The following is a 12,567-nucleotide window of genomic DNA, read 5'->3' on the forward strand; positions in this document are numbered from 1 at the left end:
CATTTAGATTTCACTGTACATTTACCGGCTCATGGTTACTAGAGAGAAATTGTTCAAAGCATAATAACTTAATTTTATGTGACTTTTCTTACTACAAGATCTACCTCGTCCACTGCATAACAAAGCAGCATTATGTAGATTAGAATAGCAATGGTTATTCACTACAGTACTACAGTTGTGTACCTCTGCTTTTGAGAAACTTTTTTCCATCTGCATGCACTTGTCAAAATAATAAATTCTAACCACACTCCTACAAATAAATATCAAAAAACAGTTTTATTCAGTTAAATATGAAATCATTTTTTACAATTTATGCTATCCTTATTACTTACAGCTATACACAAAAGCAAATACCTAATATGATGGTACAGAAATAGAAGATGAATTTATGGTGGGTGTACAAGTTAGCATGATATACTCTGATTATCAGTGCAAAATAATATCTATATCTAGATATAGATATATATACACCTTTCATCTACTCTCTCCTCTGCCCTGCTTTCCCAAACACACTGGGTAAATATATAAACTAAAGTACTGTCTCACATCATTCTATGTACTATGACCTTTTATATATTGTGTGTGTGATGTACAGGTAATTTCTTATAAGACATTTCATTTTCTTGCAGAAACAAGAAAGTAATGTTTTCAGCACTAAGATACCAGTGCGTGTTAAATGGACAATATTTTCTGTTTAAATAAAAGTGCAACATCAAAGCAGCTTTCATACACTGATTCAGAACAGGTCCTTTCATGATTTAAGCAGCCTAGTGGTGGTTGATTCATCTACCTCCTCAATGCCTTTGAAAGAAAGTTCAGTATAACAATTTAGTTCTGGTCATCTTCATATTTAGTGCACATTTTACTTCCAAACTTTGACAATCCCATCTCTTGAAGCAGTCACTATAAAACCCTGTGTTGTCTGAAAAGTAGCAATGTCTGTAATGATATCATGGTGTCCAACTGGTAGAGACTCTGGGCCCCTGCGTGGCGTATCATCTGTAAGGCCAACTTTCTGTTTACTCTGGATTTCCTGAACAAGTAAAAAAAAAAAACCAAATTATATTTACATTTTCTGTATCTTAAAAAAAAAAAAAAAAAAGTTTTCTATTGGCACCACAGTTCCCAGTGCAAAGCTTCTTAACTTTGTACTGGGAGCAATGAATTTATTGGAGCAAGGATATTAAAAGCAGCAGTCTCAGTATAGTATAATTCTGTCCCAAAAGCTTTCAATTCCTAGAGCTAATCTGTGTGCCCTCCACAGACACTCACAGCCATCATCTGCAGAGCCTCACAGAAAAGTGCATTTTACTGGTCTACACCAGGGGTTCTCAACCCAATTCTCAGGACACAGCCAGTCAGGTTTTCAGGATATCCACAATGAATAGGTACGAGTTAAGCCTGCATGAACTCTCTCTATTGTATGCAAATCTGTTTCAAATAGTCATTGTGGGTATCCTGAAAACCTGATTGACTTATGTGTGTCCTGAGGACTGGGATGAAAACCATTGGTCTATACTGCATAATGTATTAATTTAAAAAGTACTTTTTAAAATTATTTTTATGGCCTGGCAGTTTTTTCACTGTTCACTGTTGGACTTCCAGCTCTAATAATCTCTGCCTATCATGAGCTAAGGTACCATGAGCCTACATACACAGCCTCCATGGTTCCCTATTTTCCTCCCAATTTTATCCCCCCCCCCCCCCCCCCCCATTAATGGTCTATGGCTAAGAAACATGGAACAGGGCTCCCATGGGAGCACAGTATAAATATGTTTCCAGTCTATCAGTGGAATGACTATTCCAGGCTTATCCAACCTTTTTTCTATCGGGGGCCACATTTTACATTTTGCAACATTCAGAGGGTCAAATCATGCACTATTTTATTTTGCCATATATTGGCAAAATACAATGGTGCATTGTCCCTTTCCAAACCTTCACTCAGTCCCGCTCTCTCTCGAGCACTCCTTCCCAGCCTTCACCCACTCTGTCTCAGGTACCCCACCCCTAGCATTCACCCGTTCTCTCCCAAGTACCCTCCCCTCCAGCTTCACCCAGTCTCTCTCGCTCTCGTGTACCCCACAGCCTTCACCCAGTCTATCTCATGAAACCCCCATGTCATCACCCTGTGTCTACTTCACTCAGTCTATCCCCTCACCTGGCTTCAGTTGTAGAAGAAACGGAAGGGTTCCTGCTTTCCCACTGCAACTTTACAATCTTGAGCCACATAGTAACATAGTAGATGACGGCAGAAAAAGACCTGCACGGTCCATCCAGTCTGCCCAAGAAGATAAATTCATATGTGCTACTTTTTTTTATTTGTACTGTCCTCTTCAAGGCACAGACTGTATAAGTCTGCCCAGCACTATCCCCGCCTCCCAACTACCAGTCCCGCATCCCACCACCAGCTCTGCCACAGACCGTATAAGTCTGCCAAGCACTATCCCTGCCTCCCAGCCACCAGCCCTGCCTCAGACCGTATAAGTCTGCCCAGCACTATCCCCGCCTCCCAACCACCAGCTCTGCCACCCATTCTAGGCTAAGCTCCTGAGGATCCCTTCCTTCTGCACAGGATTCCTTTATGTTTATCCCATGCATGTTTGAAATCCGTTACCATTTTCATCTCCACCACCTCCCGCGGGAGGGCATTCCAAGCATCCACCACCCTCTCCGTGAAAAAATACTTGGTGCAGGAAAAAACACATGGTGCACGAAATTTGGGTTGGTCTCATGGTTTCAAGAACTGCCAAGCTTCCGAGGGCCAGAAAAAAAAAAAAAAGCATTTGGTGGACCACAGACTGTAGGTTGGACAAGCCTGCTGTATTCACTCACTTCCACTTGCCCACCCAGATTCTATGAAAAACTGCCTCGAAGTTCTCAACTAGCTAGATGAAAAGAAGCCAAGTCCAGGAATCAAATCTGGCCCTTCTGTACCACACAATACCAATGCTGGGCCATCAGGTGAATCCTAAACCAAATTTTAAATTTAAATTCATTTTAAATTTTGTTACTAGATCTCCTGAAATTTCTCCGATGTTTAAGAGCAGTCATACAGCACAGTTTCAATTATACGACCATCTGGCATTTCCAACAGAACCCCCCCCCCCCCCCCCCCCCCCCCCCCGTGATGTCATCACATTTATTTCTAATAAAAATCTTTGTTTTATAACAATTTTTGAAAATTGAGAACTGTATGCCTTTGTTTATGCATTTTATGTTCAAATCTTTTTTTATTGATAAATGCACAGTAAATAGAACTATCAACAATGAAATACACTTTTCAAATGAACCCCCCCCCCCCCCCCCCCAATAATAATTTGCAGAAATAACACACCAGGGGCCTGGATTCTTATGGCCCCTGGATGAAGTATAAAGAGAGAGAGAGAGAGAGAGAGAGAGAAAATAAAAAGGTGCCCACTGGGATCCCAACATATCTCACTATGAGCCTACGGGGGCAGCGACTAGATATATGTATCCCAGACCAAGAGGAAGTCTCTCCTCTGCCTAGGAGACTTTGTGGCTGCAGGCTTTTCCAATAGCATCAAGAAGTGCAATTTATTCTGCCATGCCCAATAAGAAGGTGTATCACCCACGGTGTGGAGGGGCATAATCGAACAGCACCGGCCAAATAGATGGCCGGCCATCTATTTGGCCGGCACCGCAATGAGCAGTCCCAAACCGTATTATCGAAAAAGATGGCCGGCCATCTTTCGTTTCGATAATACGGTTGGGGCCATAAAAATGTCAGAGATGGCGGGGTTTGAGATGGCTGGCATCGGTTTTCGCCGATAATGGAAACTAATGCCGGCGATCTCAAACCCGGCCAAATCCAAGGCATTTGGTCGTGGGAGGAGCCAGCATTTGTAGTGCACTGGTCCTCCTCACATGCCAGGACACCAACCGGGCACCCTAGGGGGCAATGCAGTGGACTTCAAAAATAGCTCCCAGGTGCATAGCTCCCTTACCTTGGGCGCTGAGCCCCCCAAATCCTCCCCAAAACCCACGCCCCACAACTGTACACCACTACCATAGCCCTTAGGGATGAAGGGGGCACCCACATGTGGGTACAGTGGGTTTGGGGGGGGTTTTGGAGGGCTTAACATTTATCACTACAAGTGTAACAGATGGGGGGGGGGGGGGTGGGCCTGGGTCCACCTGCCTGAAGTGCACTGCACCCAATAAATACTGCTCCAGGGACCTGCATACTGCTGTCAGGGAGGTGTGTATGACATTTGAGGCTGGCATAGAGGCTGGCAAAAAAAAAAATATATATTTTTTTTTTGGGGTGGGAGGGGGTTGGTGACCACTGGGAGAGTAAGGGGAGGTCATCCGTGATTCCCTCCGGTGGTCAGTTGGGGCACCTTTTTGAAGCTTGATCAAGAAAAAAAAGGGACCAAGTGAAGCCGGCGAAATGCTCGTCAGGGCCGGCTTTCTTTTTTCCATTATCGGGCGAAGCCGGCCATCTCGTGAGCACGCCCCCGTCCCGCCTTCGCTACCCTACCAACACATCCCCCTTGAAGTTTGGCCAGCTCCGCGATGGAAAGCAGTTGGCGCCGGCCAAAAATGGCTTTCAATTATACCGATTTGGTCGGGTTCCTGAGATCGCTGGCCCTTTTCCGATTTGTGTCAGAAGATGGCCGGCGATCTCCTTCGAAAATAAGCTGGTTAGACTCCCAAGATAATTTTTTTGCCCACAATCCCCTCTTTACATAGAAGTTGGCATCCACCCCTGCCATGCAGTGAAAAGACCTCAAAATAATCTAGAAGGAATCCCAAGAAGGGACAAAGGAATCGGGGGTGTGGAGAAGTTGGCCCAAATAAGAGTACAGCTTTCCAGAAAAGCCAAACCTTCAGACAGGCTCAAAAAGCATGGCAGAAAGAATTAACATCTAAAGTGAATTTTGGGCATAAAGGAGTATCTACCTTTTCTTTGTGGAAAAGTTGTGCTTGTGTTAGGTAGGCCCTGTGCAAAACGCAAAACAGACATTCCCTATAAAGCCGCATGGACTGTGCTGCTCAGAATATGCTTGGTTAGAGAGGTAATTGTGAGAGGGATCACTGAGTGGTGGAGATCTCTGCAACACTTGGAAGTGAGGGCAGAGAGATCAGGGTGAAGAAAAAGTCACATTAACTGGGTGTGTAGAGCAGAAACAGTTGGTCAATCCTCCCTGTTTGTAGGTAAAAACTCCTGAACTTTTTGTACTAGCGAAATCTGAAGTGCCTCTGAGGCCAGGGAGGCGACAGAATGAGCAAGCTGTCAGTGAGCGTAAATGTCCAATAATCTTGTCAGCCTCCCGCCACCCAGCTGAGCCAATGGTTTCAGGCGCCAACCCTCCCCCAGCACTTGCTACAAAAATTGAATTCCAGAGTCTCCCCATGACCTAAAGGCAGGGTTGTCCCTGCCAGAGCTAAATAATGCATTACCTTGGATGGGAAGCAAGTCTGAAATTTCAGCAGAAGCCCTCCACAAGATCCTCAGAGGTTGAAGGAGAATACTGCTCTGTACATCTGGTGTTAAGTGAGAGGGCAGGGTAAGGACCAAATAGGTGAGGTGCAATGAGTAAAAGAAATTGCGCTTGATGTGTAAGGGCATATAGTCTGAACGATCTTCTATCCAATTTATCAAGTAGCGAAGTAAACAGGCCTGGTTATATTATTTGATGTTAGGGAGACCCATCCCTCTCAGTGCCATGAGCCTAAAAGCATCCTAAAAAAGGTCTTTGGTTTTGTCCTGTTCCAGCAAAATGGGTCAACATCATTTGTAACGTCCAAAGGTTCTTTTTAGTAGATGTAGGGGCAGCATCAGTAGAGTATATAACCAATTTGGGAATTCAGTCATGCGGAACAGCTGAATCCTGCCATGCAGGCTAAGAGGAAGATTGTGCCATCTAGCCAAGGTCTCTGCCGTAGACTATAACAACCTATCAATATTGAAACGGTACAGCTGGGAAGTATGAACCTACAATTGTATGCCTAGATAACGAAAGGCACCCTCAGCCCATTTCAGGGGGAAGAACCCAGGCCAGGTATCTGAGACATGAACATGGGATGCCAGCGCCAAAACTTTATTGAAATTCAGCAAAAAGCCAGAATATAGTCCCCATATTACACAAATATGGCTTAGCTATTATTTATAAATCATTCCTCCAGGTAAAAGCTATTAATGAATTGCAATCCCCTAACCTAGAAATTGTTGCCTACTCTATAAAAGATGAGTTCCCTATCCAAATCTATCCGCCTCCTATTACTATATTGTCCTTCCTATAGCTGGAACCTGACTGAGGCCAAACTTACTGAATTTATATCCAACATATGTGTCAATAATGACAATATCATTATGATTGAAGATTATCAACTTACATCTTGAAAATGCTACTAATCTATATACTAAACAATTCCTTGATTTCCTTAATGTCTGGCAAATTATCCTCCCACATCAAAGGACATCAGCTAGATTTATTAACAACCAAATTTACAGACCCTATTAACTTTCACATATCTGAACCACAATGGTCCCTGATACCTTGGTAAGATCATAGCAACCATTCTTTCAACATAAACTGGAAAGAATCCACCCATTCATCTAAGTCCATAAGCATATCACATATCTTCAAAACCAGAGGTAAAACTGACCCCTCAAAATTTTGGTCAAATGAACAACTTGGTAACTTACTTTCCTCTAATTTATCTACTAATTTCATCCAACAATGGAACAACACTTGTAAAACTGTTCTAGATGAACTTCTACCAATTACAAATAAATCCAGACCAAAAATGATGTTATCCCCATGGTTTAACGAAGACCTCCTACAAATGAAACATGTATGTAAAACAGGGGCGTATCTGCGTGGGGCCTCAGGGGCCTGGGCCCCCGCAGATTTCGCCCTGGACCCCCCTACCGCTGCCAACCCTCCCCCTCCGTTGCTCGCCTACCTTCGCTGGCGGGGGACCCCAACCCCCGCCAGCCGAGGTCCGCGTCCTCCTGCCGCTGCCGGCTGCCTTTGGTCCTTTAATTCTTCCATTGAAGCTGGCGCCGACGAAAGTTTCTTTTGAGTCTGACGTCGCTGCACGTTGTACGTGCAGGACGTCAGACTCAGAAATTGTTTCTGAGTCTGACATCCTGCACGTACAACGTGCAACGTGCAGCGACGTCAGATTCAAAAGAAACTTTTTCGTCGGCGCCAGCTTCAATGGAAGAATGAAAGGACCAAAGGCAGCCGGCAGCGGCAGGAGGACGCGGACCTCGGCTGGCGGGGGTTGGGGTCCCCCGCCAGCGAAGGTAGGCGAGCAACGGAGGGGGAGGGTTAGCAATGGCAGCGGCTGGGGGGAGGGGGATCGGCAATGGCGGCGGCGGCGGCGGGGGGGGGGGGGGGCTATAATGTGCCCCCCCTCTCTGGCCCTGGCCCCCCCTACCGCCGCAGTTCAGATACGCCCCTGATGTAAAAGACAAGAATTTGGATCAAAACCAAATCCGAGCATTAATTAGAAAAAACTCCTAAAATCATACAAAAGCATAATTATCAAAGCAAAAACCACTTACTATTAAAATGTATAGACCAAAAAACAGTTAATCCACGAAAACTTTACACACTAGTAAATAAGCTATTGAATACTCAACCTGTAACTACGACAAACAAACTCACTCCAACAACTGATCAATTGGCATCGTATTTTAAGCAGAAAATAACTAAAACCAGACAAGAACTATATAACTCCCTAACATCAATAGATCATTTTCTTAATCTCTATGATTCTTCACAACTTACAACTGATCAAATCAAATGCACTCTTCACAACTACGCTAAATCACAATGCCTACTTGATAACTGCTCTAGCTACCTTTTCAAATCAGCCCCTAATTTACTCATAAGTTGTTTTTTTTAACTCAAACATAACTTTAATGCTATCTCAGAGTCTATTCCTCCCCTAAAAATGGCACCATTATTTTGACTCCCATACAGAAAAATACCCAAACCAGCCTAAATGTAGTCTCTAACTACAGACCAGTGGTTTCAATCTCACTATTGGTAAAGGTGTCAGCAGAGGAGGGAAAGCCCCAGAGTAGGCCTATGAAGGATCTCCTTGGTTCACAACAAGGAGGAAGCGCAAAGGAGGGAGGGAGGAGATGCCGGACCCAAGGTAATTGTGGTTTTTATTTTTTACCACGAGAGCAAGGCTTTTTACCGCTCTCACGTGGTGATAAAGTTTTGCTCCCAAACTTGCAGTAAACCTTAGTAAACAAAAGATTTTACTGTGGATTTACCGTGGGTCCCTGTCCCTGTCATTCTCTATTCCAAACTTATCCTAGGAAACATAACAACAACAAATGAAATCTGAAAGGACCCAGAGCATGGCAGTACATAGAATTGTTCCTTATCTTTATAAAATGATGAAAACTTCTCAGCACAACCTAAAATAGCTTGGGTGTCTCAGAACTAAGAACACCATGCTCTTGCATCACCCGCCAACAATATCATTATAATATGGGCATTACACCCAAACCAAAGGTCCAGCGGTTTACCGTAAGGGCTCCCCACACTGTTCACCCATCAACCCGAGGTACTTAAATCACAATGTACTTGTGGTCATATCATTGCAGCAAGGGGAGCCAGCCAGCGCTACATGCACACAAATCATTCAGCCACATATTCAAACCCAAAGGAAACTTAATAGAACATTCTAAAAAGTGTTATAAACTGGCAATACAGCAGAACAACTATCAAATATGGAAAGGAATAAAACACATCCAACCACAGAATTACCTGACGTGGGCGTACCCACCCCTAACACTACAGCATCCATGTGTACCATACAAAATGAGTGGTTGAGACCTAATATGAAAGTTCAGTAAACCCAGAAAAAAGACAGAAAATGCTGTGGTGGTCTCTGGCTTCCAAGAAAGAGGGAAAAAAATCCATACAGTTCAAACAGTTCCAACTTCTAGACCATACTTCCCCCATTACTCACTGGCAATTATTCGCAACCTGCATGGGATATCAAGAGAGCAATAGTGATCTTAACATCATAGTCCCCCCATGGAGCTATGACTGATCAAGCAGAGAAGTACCATGTCCCCACTGTAGGAGAATAGAAGAAACGTTCCACTTGGCACGCTGGAGCTCCAGAGTTCCATGGTAGGTGTCTGCTTAATCATTGCGGTTCCTCCGAGGTATCAGGTAATTGCTGAGCAAATGGCAGGGCTTCTCCCACTGCTAGAAAAAAATGGGGTTTACCCTCCTTCATGACTCACAACTTTGATCAATCGGTACTGTAGTAAGAAAGGTACCTTTTCCACATGCAAGAGGGAGCATATCACGTTGAAAGGTTTTCGCTTTGCGGAGACCACCACTGAAAAGCCTGGAAACACAGGATTTTATGATTGTCACAGTGAAGAGCTCCTGCCGATCTAACTACATAGTAACATAGTAGATGACGGCAGAAAAAGACCTGCATGGTCCATCCAGTCTGCCCAACAAGATAAATTCATATGTGCTACTTTTTGTGTATACCTTACCTTGATTTGTACCTGTCCTTTTCAGGGCACAGACCGTGTAAGTCTGCCCAGCACTATCCCCGCCTCCCAACCACCAGCCCCGCCTCCCACCACCGGCTCTGGCACTGACCATATAAGTCTGCCCAGCACTATCCCCGCCTCCTGCCACCGGCTGTGCCACCCAATCTCGGCTAAGCTCCTTAGGATCTATTCCTTCTGAACAGGACTCCTTTATGTTTATCCCATGCGTGCTTGAATTCTGTTACCGTTTTCATTTCCACCACCTCCCGCGGGAGGGCATTCCAAGCATCCACTACTCTCTCCGTGAAAAAATACTTCCTGTCATTTTTCTTGAGTCTGCCCCCCTTCAATCTCATTTCATGTCCTCTCGTTCTACCTCCTTCGCATCTCCGGAAAAGGTTCGTTTGCGGATTAATACTTTTCAAATATTTGAACGTCTGTATCATATCACCCTTGTTTCTCCTTTCTTCCAGAGTATACATGTTCAGGTCATCAAGTCTCTCCTCATACGTCTTGTAACGCAAATCCCTTACCATTCTCGTAGCTTTTCTTTGCACCGCTTCAATTTTTTTTTACATCCTTCGCAAGGTACGGCCTCCAAAACTGAACACAATACTCCAGGTGGGGCCTCACCAACGACTTATACAGGGGTATCAACACCCCCTTTCTTCTGCTTGTCACACCTCTCTCTATACAGCCTAACAACCTTCTAGCTATGGCCACCGCCTTGTCACACTGCTTCGTCACCTTCAGATCCTCAGATACTATCACCCCAAGATCCCTCTCCCCGTTCGTTCCTATCAGACTCTCACCGCCTAACACATACGTCTCCCAAGGATTTCTATTCCCTAAGTGCATCACTTTGCATTTCTTCGCGTTGAATTTTAATTGCCAAACCTTAAACCATTCTTCTAGCTTCCTCAGATCCCTTTTCACGTTTTCCAATCCCTCCCGGGTGTCCACTCTATTACAGATCTTAGTATCATCCGCAAATAGGCAAACGTTACCTTCTAACCCTTCGGCAATGTCACTCACAAATATATTGAACAGAATCTGTCCCAGCACCGATCCTTGAGGCAAACCACTACTCACCTTTCCCTCCTCCGAGCGAATTCCATTCACCACCACCCTCTGGCTTCTGTCCGTCAACCAGTTCCTAATCCAGTTCACCACTTCGGGTCCTATCTTCAGCCCATCCAGTTTATTTAAGAGCCTCCTGTGGGGAACCGTGTCAAAAGCTTTGCTGAAATCTAAGTAGATTACGTCCATAGCTCGTCCCTGATTCAATTCTCCTGTCACCCAAACAAAGAATTCAATGAGATTCGTTTGGCACAATTTCCCTTTGGTAAAACCATGTTGTCTCGGATCTTGCAACTTATTGGCTTCCAGGAAATTCACTATCCTTTCCTTCAGCATCGCTTCCATTACTTTTCCAATAACCGAAGTGAGGCTTACCGGCCTGTAGTTTCCAGCTTCTTCCCTATCACCCACAGGATTTCTAGTTTGTGGGCAAAACTGAGGATTTTCACTATCACTGTGCAAGGACGGGAGACTGTCTCCCTCGGCGGCCCCAAACGATAAGCCCTCTCAATGCGCAGTGGGCCTATTTCGTGTGAGAACTTTAAGGACTGAGAGAGCCAACATTCCAAAAGGGCTCTAAGGTCCACTTTGTGGATGGTTTATAGTAGACCCACTGGGTGGAGATTAGCCTGACCAATTTACTTCAATTATTTGAAGGAGTAAACAAACATGTGGACAAAGGGGAGCCAGTTTATATTGTATATCTGGATTTTCAAAAGGCGTTTGACAAGGTACTTCATGAAAGGCTACAGAGGAAATTGGAGGGTCATGGGAAAGGAGGAAAAGTCCTATTGTGGATTAAAAACTGGTTGAAGGATAGGAAACAGAGTAGGGTTAAATGGGCAGTATTCATAATGGAGAAGGGTAGTTAGTGGGGTTCCTCAGGGGTCTGTGCTAGGACCACTACTTTTTAATATATTTATAAATGATTTAGAGATGGGAGTAAACTAGCGAGGTAATTAAATTTGCTGATGACACAAAGTTATTTAAAGTCGTTAACTCGCGACAGGATTGTGAAAAATTACAGAAGGACCTTACGAGACTGGGCTGCTAAATAGCAGATGACGTTTAATGTGAGCAAGTGCAAGGTGATGCATGTGGGGAAAAAAGAACCCGAATTATAGCTACGTCATGCAAGGTTCCACGTTAGGAGTTACGGACCAAGAAAGGGATCTGGGTGTCGTCGTCGATAATACACTGAAACCTTCTGCTCAGTGTGCTGCTGTGGCTCGGAAAGCGAATAGAATGTTGGGTATTATTAGGAAAGGTATGGAAAACAGGTGTGAGGATGTTATAATGCCGTTATATCGCTCCATGGTGCGACCGCACCTTGAGTAGTGTGTTCAATTCTGGTCGCCGCATCTCAAGAAAGATATAGTAGAATTGGAAAAGGTGCAGCGAAGGGCGACTAAAATGATAGCGGGGATGGGACGACTTCCCTATGAAGAAAGACTATGGAGGCTAGGGCTTTTCAGCTTGGAGAAGAGACGGCTGAGGGGAGACATGATAGAGGTATATAAAATAATGAGTGGAGTGGAACAGGTGGATGTGAAGCGTCTGTTCATGCTTTCCAAAAATACTAGGACTAGGGGGCATGCAATGAAACTACAGTGTAGTAAATTTAAAACAAATCGGAGAAAATTTTTCTTCACCCAAACGTAACTAAACTCTGGAATTCGTTGCCGGAGAACGTGGTGAAGGCGGTTAGCTTGGCAGAGTTTAAAAAGGGGTTAGACGGTTTCCTAAAGGACAAGTCCATAAACTGCTACTAAATGGACTTGGGAAAAATCCACAATTCCAGGAATAACATGTATAGAATGTTTGTACGTTTGGGAAGCTTGTCAGGTGCCCTTGGCTTGGCCACTGTCGTGGACAGGATGCTGGGCTCAATGGACCCTTGGTCTTTTCCCAGTGTGGCATTACTTATGTACTTATGTAGCCCGGCAGGCTCTGTTTTCCAAACGTCTATTTTT

At 44.4% G+C, this 12,567-nt stretch overlaps 1 protein-coding gene across 1 annotated transcript in view; it reads right to left on the minus strand.

Moving 5' to 3' along the window:
* Nucleotides 1-257: 257 nt before the first annotated feature.
* Nucleotides 258-12,567, minus strand: part of PIK3R4 (phosphoinositide-3-kinase regulatory subunit 4) — a 109,736-nt gene continuing 97,426 nt past the window's right edge. The window contains exon 19 of the mRNA XM_030206352.1: nucleotides 258-1,033. Coding sequence (XP_030062212.1) covers nucleotides 863-1,033 — 171 coding nt within the window. The 3' untranslated portion in view covers nucleotides 258-862. The remainder of the gene's footprint in view (nucleotides 1,034-12,567) is intronic.

This window comes from Microcaecilia unicolor, chromosome 1 (genome assembly GCF_901765095.1).
Source record: "Microcaecilia unicolor chromosome 1, aMicUni1.1, whole genome shotgun sequence".
In the NCBI taxonomy this organism is placed as follows: domain Eukaryota; kingdom Metazoa; phylum Chordata; class Amphibia; order Gymnophiona; family Siphonopidae; genus Microcaecilia; species Microcaecilia unicolor.